At 46.2% G+C, this 8,954-nt stretch overlaps 1 protein-coding gene across 1 annotated transcript; it reads left to right on the top strand.

Moving 5' to 3' along the window:
- Positions 1 to 8,245: 8,245 nt before the first annotated feature.
- On the top strand, positions 8,246 to 8,880 carry LOC108299896 (fas apoptotic inhibitory molecule 1-like). Its single transcript, XM_037736413.1, has one exon. It carries the CDS (start codon positions 8,338 to 8,340, stop codon positions 8,878 to 8,880), a length of 543 nt encoding a protein of 180 aa, XP_037592341.1. The 5' UTR covers positions 8,246 to 8,337.
- The last annotated feature ends 74 nt before the right edge of the window (positions 8,881 to 8,954 follow it).

Raw genomic sequence — 8,954 nt, 5'->3', positions numbered from 1 at the left:
GCGCCACCATGCCCAGCTAATTTTTTGTAGTTTTAGTAGAGACGGGGTTTCACCATGTCGACCAGGATGGTCTCGATCTCTTGACCTCGTGATCCACCCGCCTCGGCCTCCCAAAGTGCTGGGATTACAGGCGTGAGCCACCGCGCCCGGCCCTTATTTTTATTTTTGAGGTAGAGTCTCTCTCTGTTGTCCAGGCTGGAGTGCAGTGGCGCCATCTCGACTCACTGTAACCTCTGCCTCCCATGTTCAAGTGATTCTCCTACCTCAGCCTCCCGAGTGGCTGGGGTTATAGATGCACGCCATCATGCCCAGGTCATTTTTGTATCTTTAGTAGAGATGGAGTTTCACCATGTTGGCCAGGCTGATCTCAAACTCCTGACGTCAGGTGATCCACCTGCCTCGGCCTCCCAAAGTGCTGAGATTACAGGCGTGAGCCACTGCGCCCGGCCTGCATCAGCATTTTAAAACTCGCTAATGATGCTGAAGGCAGCTGGCTCGGTAAGAGCAGAGTCAATTCTGCAGCACTGGTACCTAAGCTTGTCCAGGGGGTAGTCTGAGTGGGAGTATGGGGAGTGGCTTCACTGTGGAGCAAAATGAGGTAGCAGTCAGGAGAGAGAAGGTGGGTACACAGCCTTTGTATCACCATTGTTACGTTTACTGAGCTGTAATTTACAGATCATAAAATCCACCCTTGGTTTATTCTGTAAGTTTTGGCAGGAGAGTACAGTCACACAGCCACCACCACAATCCCCCCATAAGTGTCCCCATGCCGTCCTTTGCAGTCAACCCACACCCCTACCTCTTGCCTCTGGTAACCTTGATCTGTTTCTGACTGATCATTTTGCCTTTTCCAGATTTCACTTAAGTGGAACCACAGCTTTCCGAGCCTGGCTTCCTTTACTCGCCATTACGTATTTGAGATTCACCCATTTTGTTCCCCACGTCAGTAGTTCGTTCCTTTTTCATTGCTTGGTTATACCACAGTTGTTCCTCTGTTTACCAGGTGAAGTACATTTGGGTTATTTCCAGTTTGGGGCAGTTATGAATAACACTTCTGTGAGCTATAAACATTCAGGTTCAGTGTTTGTGTGAGTACACATTTTCTTTTCTCTTAGGTAAATACCTAAAATTGGGTCACTGAGTAAGTGTCTGGTTAACTTTATCAGACTCTACCAAGCTGTTCTCTATATTGGTTGTAGCATTTTGCATTCCTACCAGCAATGTATGACAGTTCCCACTGCTTATGCATTTGGTATGGTCCGGTTTGAAGTTTGGTTTTTTTAAAATTAGTAATTTTAGACATTCTGGAGAGTATGTATAGGGCTCATGACCTTTTAAAAGTTTATGATGGCCGATCACAGTGGTTCATGCCTGAAATCTCAGCACTTTGGGAGGCTGAGGCGGGCAGATCACCTGAGGTCAGGAGTTTGAGACCAGCCTGACCAACATGGGGAGACCCCATCTATACTAAAAAAATACAAAATTAGCCAGGCATGATGGCACATGCCTATAAGCAGGAGGCTGCGGCAGGAGAATCGTTTGAACCCAGGAGGTGGAGGTTGTGGTGAACCAAGATTGCGAGCCATTGCACTCCAGCCTGGGCAACAAGAGCAAAACTCCATCTCAAAAAAAAAAAAAAGTTTATGAGATAAAGAAATACATACAGGCAAAAGGCCAGGCACGGTGGCTCACACCTGTAATCCCAGCACTTTGGGAGGCCAAGGTGGGCTCACCGCAACCTCCAGCCTGGATGACAGAGCGACACTGTCTCAAACAAAACAAAACAAAACAAAAGATCTTGGGACTGATAGAATGAATTGTGTGACTCAGACATGGTAGGGCCATCACCCCGTGCTTACTAATCATTGCCACCACCGTGTTGATGAAGTCATGGGACTTTCACATCTGCCCACTCCCCCAGCACGACCCTCTGTTATTCATCTGTGTATCCCAGACCTTAGCACATAGCAAGTGCTTGAAAAATACCCTCAGCCCTGGATTCACACCAGCTCTGTCCACCAACAGAGTACACATCCATTTTCTTCGTTGAGGGGACTGGAAATCAAAGAGGTAAAATGATGTGTCCAAGGCATATAACATCTCTGCATACTCTCTCAGGGACCAGGACACAAGTCTCCAGCCTCTGACCATGATGCCTCGCCTTTGTCCTCACCTTACTGCCTGTCCCGCCCTCGTGACTTGACACAAGGACCTGCTTTTTTTTGAAGATGGCCACAATGAGAGTATTTATCCCCTGGAAATTGGCAAACATGACAATTGGCATAACAGCCCCTCTGACCTGTCATCCCCCAACAAAGAGCTAATTGTTCCATTTTTACCAGCACCTCACTGGACAGGAGCCTGATATTCCAGGGAAACTGAGGGAAGCCATCTTAGCTCACATAGCCCTGTCTCGATCTTACGGCCAGACCACGAGCCCCTCGAGGGTGGCCGAGATGCCTTACCCACCTCTTTTCCCCTGTCCTCCCTCTCTCCTGGGCTGGCTGCCAGCTGGATTTGGGCCTAGGGAAACACTGAGCTTCTGCAGGTTGAAGGCCAAGGTGGGGGCGAGGGCATCTTCCTACTGGTGCTGCTGGCCTGCCCTGGCCTCTGCCTGGTCACCCTATTCCTGTTCTTACTGCCTGGGGGAGCTGCACACTGACACGCTGGGGCCATTTCCGCCTCTGAACTTTCCTTCTCACCCTCTTCTCTATGATTCTCAGATTTCTCATCTTTGCCATTCTCATCATGCCTCGCTTTCTTTTTTTCTAGGAAGAAAAATAAAAGCTATTTTTTTTTTTTTTGAGACGGAATTTCACTCTGTTGCCAGGCTGGAGTGCAGAGGCACAATCTTGGCTCACTATAACCTTCACCTCCTGGGTTCAAGTGATTCTTCTGCCTCAGCCTCCCGAATAGCTGGCACTACCGGCGCACACCACCACGCCCGGCTAATTTTTTTTTTTTTAGTAGAGATGTGGTCTCGCCATATTGGCCAGGCTGGTCTGGAACTCCTGGCCTCATGATCTGCCCACCTGAGCCTCCCAAAGTGCTGGGATTACAGGCATGAGCCACCATACCTGGCCAGCAAAAGCTAATTTTTAATGAGCACTTACCATGTGCTTTCTTTGTATTGGCTCATTTAATCCTTATACCAGCTCCATTGCACAGAATGAGAACAGGGAGGCACAGAGAGGTTCAGCAACTTGCTCAAAATCACACAGCTGGTAAATAGAGAAGCCAGAGCTCACTCTAGATGATCTGAGACCTCTCTGGAAAGCAGCAATGAGCACTTCAGACTTAGGATTGTAAAACATGGGTTTGAGTACAGGCTCTGTCATCTCCTGTGACTTTGCTCTCTAGGTCTCAGCTTCCTTCCTCATTCACAAGGTGGGATGATGAACATGCACCCCATCCATTCATAGGGTGATTTCAAGGTCAAATTATGTAACAGGCGTAAAAGGATATTGAAAATGGTAAAGTGGACTGGGCATGGTGGCTCACACCTGTAATCCCAGCACTTTGGGAGGCCGAGATGGGCAAATCACTTGAGGCCAGGGATTTGAGACCAGCTGGCCAACATGGAGCAGCTGTGTCTCTACTAAAAAGACGAAAATTAGCCAGGCATGGTGGTGCATGCCTATAATCCCACCTACTTGGGAGGCTGAGGCAGGAGAATCGCTTGAACCCAGGAGGCAGAGATTGCAGTGAGCCAAGCTCATGCCACGGCGACAGAGAAAGACTCTGTCACAAAAATAAAAAGAAATAAATTTTTTAAAAAAAGAAAAGTAAAAGAAAGTGGCAAAGTGCTCAGCAAATGAGTAAATGAATGGATTATTAATACATGGCTCTGTTTTCCAAGTTTGGTTTCTTCTCTTGCCTCTCAGAAGAATTCTTTGTCTGCCTACTTGGGAGGCCGAGGCAGGAGATTAGCTTGAACCTGGGAGGTGGAGGTTGCAGGGAGCCAAGATCCAGCCATTACACTCCAGCCGCCTGGGTGACAAGAGTAAGACTCCATCTTAAAAAAAAAAAAAGGCCGGGCACGGTGGCTCATGCCTATAATTCCAGCACTTTGGGAGGCCAAGGCAGGTAGATCACGAGGTCAGGCGGTCGAGACCAGCCTGACCAACACAGTGAAACCCCATCTCTACTAAAAATACAAAAATTAGCTGGGTGTGGTGGCGTGTGCCTGTAATCCCAGCTACTCGGGAGGCTGAGGTAAGAGAATTGCTTGAACCTGGGAAGCAGAGGTTTCAGTGAGCCAAGATCGGGACACTGCACTCCAGCCTGGGCGACAGAGCAAGACTCTGTCTCAAAAAAAAAAAAAGTATATATATGTAAATTGTTGTTAGACTATGTTATTTAGAGAATAATGATTTTTATTTGTAGTTTTTTGAGATAGGGTCTTACACCATCACCCAGGTTTGAGTGCGGTGGCATGATCTCGGCTCACTGCAACCTCCATCTCCCAGACTCAAGCAGTCCTCCCACCTCAGTCTCTTGAGTAGCTGGGACTACAGGCACATTCCACCACTGAGCTAATTATTTGTATTTTTGGTGGAGTTGGGGTTTCACCATGTTGCTCAGGCTGGGAGAATAATGATTTTTTAAAAGTCTATATGTATTCAGTACAGATGCAAACATCCATTTAAAAATATTTTTGATTCATGGTTGGTTAAATCCATGGATATGGAACCCACAGATATGGAGGGCTGACTGTACTTTATCATTTTATTAAAAGACACCACTTTTTTTGAAGCATAACTTAAAGTTTGCAGAGCTTAAGTGTACGGATTGATGACTTTACATGTGTGTTCATCAAGATCCAGAACGAAGGCTCAGAAGACGTCCAGGGCCCCGGAGGGCTCCCTCGTGCCCCTCCCAGTCAGTACCCACCCCTGCAGTAGTGATTTAATTTTGAGTAAGCAATACATTCACACGGTACAATTCCAAAGGTACAAAAAGTAAACTGGAAAATCTCCCTCCTATCCTGCTATCAGACACCCATTTTTTGGAGGGGTTAGGGAGAGACAGGGTCTTGCTCTGTTGCCCAAGTGGAGTACAGTGGCACAATCACTGCTCACTGCAGCCTTAAACCTTAACCCCCCCAGGTTCAAGCGATCCTCCCTCCTCAGCCTCCTGAGTAGCTGGGACTACAGCCACGCTCTGCCATCTCTGGCCAATTGTTTGTATTTTTTCTTAGATACAGGATCTCACCATGTTGCCCAGGCTAGAATTGAGCTCCTGGGCTCAACCAAACTGCCCAACTCAGCCTCCCAAAGTGCTGGGATTATAGGCACGAGCTACTGGACCCAGCCTGAGACATCCATTTTTTCTCCCATGAGAAAATATTGTTGGTTTCATGCAGACATTTCCAAAGAAAGGAGATACACGCACTTTATATATTCTATCATATCATATTATACTATATTAATTTTTTCAACTTTTTACACAAAAGATATGTAACTAGTCAATTGTTGTGTACCTTTTTTTTTTTTTTTTTTTTTTTTTTTTTTTTTTTTTTTTTTTTTTTTTTTTTTTTTTTTTTTTTTGAGATGGAATCTCTCTCTGTTGCCCAGGCTGGAGTGCAGTGGCTCAATCTCGGCTCACCGCAACCTCCGCCTCCCAGTTCAAGCAAGTCTCCTGCCTCAGCCTCCCGAGTAGCTGGGACTGCAGGCGCTCACCACCACGCCCAGCTAATTTTTGTATTTTTAGTAGAGATGAGGTTTCACTATGTTGGCCAGGCTGGTCTTGTACTCCTGATCTGTGATCCGCCCGCCTTGGCCTCCCAAAGTACTGGGATGACAGGTGTCAGCCAATGTGCCCGGCCACCATTTTTTTCCTTAATAATGCAACTTAAAATGCTAGAATCACTTCAATAATTAGCAAATTAATGTATTTACCAAAAAGCACCCCTTGCGAAAGAGTTGGTTTATAAAAATTCAAACCTTCCTTACCAAACACTTCGATGATGCTTGGCTTCACAGCCCTCTGAAGGTCCTTGGGCAGCAAGCTCTGCTGCTACATCAGAAAATGCAATTCGATTAGGAAAACGTGATTCATGTTAACTTTTCGGCAGCCCTCCCAATAAACCATGCTGTGAGATTCTGCCACCTTGGTATTACCTCTTCCTTTATAACTCTTATCAATAATAACTGCAGGGGTTTATATTAGCAATAATTCATGAGTGCTAAAGAACTTGTGTAAAACACACCCAAAAATGCAACTGAAATTTGGAGCATAAATTGTGGAATTTCTCAAAGGCCTGAATTACTGGAGCTTATTTGATTGAGGTGAATCAAAGTAGAAATAACTATTTTGCTGTTTTAGAGGTATTAAGCAGATTTCCTAGGAAACTGGTCAAAAGAATCCACCAGTGTTGTGTGAGTTTCTTGGGAAGAGCAGGCCTGGCCCTGCCAGAGGGCAGCTGAGAGAGTCGGGCCAGGTTGAGATCCAGGAAACAGAGTAGGGGCCAGTCAGGAGTGGGAGGGCTAGTAGGGTGATGCAAATTCCAATCCCCAGGTACATCAGCAAGGCCGGAGGGTATAAACAGGGCCCCAAGCCAGAGCCACAGCCAGCAGGCAGGGCTCTAGAGCTGGACTGGCTATGAACAGGCTTAGGAGCAAGTTGGGAGACACAGGATCGTCACCAAGAATAAGGCCAAAGTCCACTAGTCTCTGGGGTAATCTGTGGAGCATGCTAACTCAGTATGGGGACAGACACATACGGGCTTTGCAAAGGGTCTCTATGGAGAATTGTAACAATAATAGCCCCAAGCAGAATCCAGTTCCCTGTGTCCATGCTCTTTTGCAATGTAACTTTGCTGCTTCCGCTACCACAAGGTGGAATCTATTTCACCTCCCCTTGAATCCGAGTGGGTCTTGTGACTTGCTGTGACCAACAGGCTGTGGCAAAAGTGATGCTGAACAGGCGGGGCATCGTGGCTCATGCCTGAAATCCCAGCACTTTGGGAGGTCGAGGTGGGTGGGTCGCTTGAGCCCAGGAGTTTGAGATCAGCCTGGGTAATGGTAAAACCCAGTCTCCACAACATTTTTTTTTTTTTTAATTTAGCCGGGCATGGTGGTGTGCACCTGTAGTCCCAGCTACTCTGGAGGCTGAGGTGAGAGGATCCCTTGAATTCAGGGTCCAAGACTGCAGTGAGTTATGACTGTGCCATTGTACTCCAGCCTTGGTGACAGTGAGACTCCATCTCAAAAAAAAAAAAAAAGAAGAAGAAGTGATACTGAGCAACTTCTGAGTCTGTGCTTCTGCTTTTGTGCTTTTGGAGTGGTTTCATAATTATGTAAGGAGGCTGGCCTGAAGGACCACAGGAGGAGAGAGGTCCAGGCCCCCCAGCCAGCCTAAACCACCCAACCCAGCCAAGCCATTAGCAGACTGTTGCTATGTGAATGAAAACAGCAGAGGAACCATCTAGCCAACCCACAGAATTGCAAGAAATAGTAAACAGCTGTTTTAAGTCACTAAGTTTAGGGATGGTTTGTTACACAGCATTAGGTAACTGATACAACCATCTATACTATCAATGGACTACTCAGGTCTAAAGGGTATCTCATGTTGTACAAACTCAGAATTGAGACCTTAAACGTAAGCATTTGATGTTTTATAATTATGTTCTCCAGAATCCTTTCACATGTTCTTTTTATTATTTTGAGACAGGGTCTAGCTCTGTTGCCCAGGCTGGAGTATAGCGGCATAATCATGACTCACTGCAGCCTTGACCTTCTGAGATCAAGTAATCCTTCCACCTCAGTCTCCTGAGTAGCTGGGACCACAGAAACATGCCACCATGCTGGCTAAATTTTTAATTTTTTTGTAGAGATGGGATTACACCATGTTGTCCAGGCTGGCCTCAAATTCCTGGGCCCAAGCAATCTGCCTACCTTGGCCTTGAAACGTGCTAGGATTACAGGCATGAGCTACACACTCATCTACACAGGTTCTATCTAATTTGTCATGACAACCCAGCGAGGAAGAGGAAGAGGAAATGTGGTATATCTCCATTACACAGATAAGAAAACTGAGGCTCAGACAGGTATGTGATGACTATCCCAAGATTACTCAGCAAATCAGTATAGGTGCTGTTATAGACTTAACTGTGTTCCCCCAAAATTTATATGGTGAAGCTCTAGTTTCCAATGTGATTATATTTGGGGATAGGACCTTTAAAGAGGCAATTAAGATTAAAGAATGTCGCCCGCGCCCTCGGCCCTTCTGCGCCAGAGGTGGCCATCTCTGGGCGGCGGCGGCAGCGGGCGGTGTCTGCGAGGTCGGTGAGACCCAGGCGGGTGAGGCGCAGACCTCCTTACAGCCTTGAAAAAAATGACAGATCTCGTAGCTGTTTGGGATGTTGCTTTAAGTGACGGAGTCCACAAGATTGAATTTGAACATGGGACTACATCGGGCAAACGAGTAGCATATGTAGATGGGAAGGAAGAGATAAGAAAAGAATGGATGTTCAAATTAGTGGGCAAAGAGACATTCTATGTTGGAGCTGCAAAGACAAAAGCAACCATAACTATAGATGCTATCCGTGGTTTTGCTTATGAATATACTCTGGAAATTAATGGGAGGAGTCTCAAGAAGTATATGGAGAACAGATCAAAAACCACCAATACTTGGGTATTACACATGGTTGGTGAGAACTTTAGAGTTGTTTTGGAAAAAGACACTATGGACGTATGGTGCAATGGTAAAAAAGAAATGGAGACAGCTGGTGAGTTTGTAGATGATGGGACTGAAACTCACTTCAGTATCGGCAACCACGACTGTTACATAAAGGCTGTCAGCAGTGGGAAGCGGAAAGAAGGGATTATTCATACACTTATTGTGGATAATAGAGAAATCCCAGAGATTGCAAGTTAATGAATTTTAATCTTAAAAAGTAAAGAAGGCCGGGCGCGGTGGCTCAAGCCTGTAATCCCAGCACTTTGGGAGGC

This window comes from Cebus imitator, unplaced genomic scaffold (genome assembly GCF_001604975.1).
Source record: "Cebus imitator isolate Cc_AM_T3 unplaced genomic scaffold, Cebus_imitator-1.0 Scaffold24, whole genome shotgun sequence".
NCBI lineage: Eukaryota > Metazoa > Chordata > Mammalia > Primates > Cebidae > Cebus > Cebus imitator.
The sequence above is the reverse complement of the archived record's forward strand: the minus strand, read 5'-3'. Positions and strand labels throughout refer to the sequence as shown.

Coding starts and splice junctions, on each gene's coding strand:
- LOC108299896 (XM_037736413.1), top strand. CDS start 8,338: ATGACAGATCTCGTAGCTGTTTGGGATGTTGCTTTAAGTGACGGAGTC.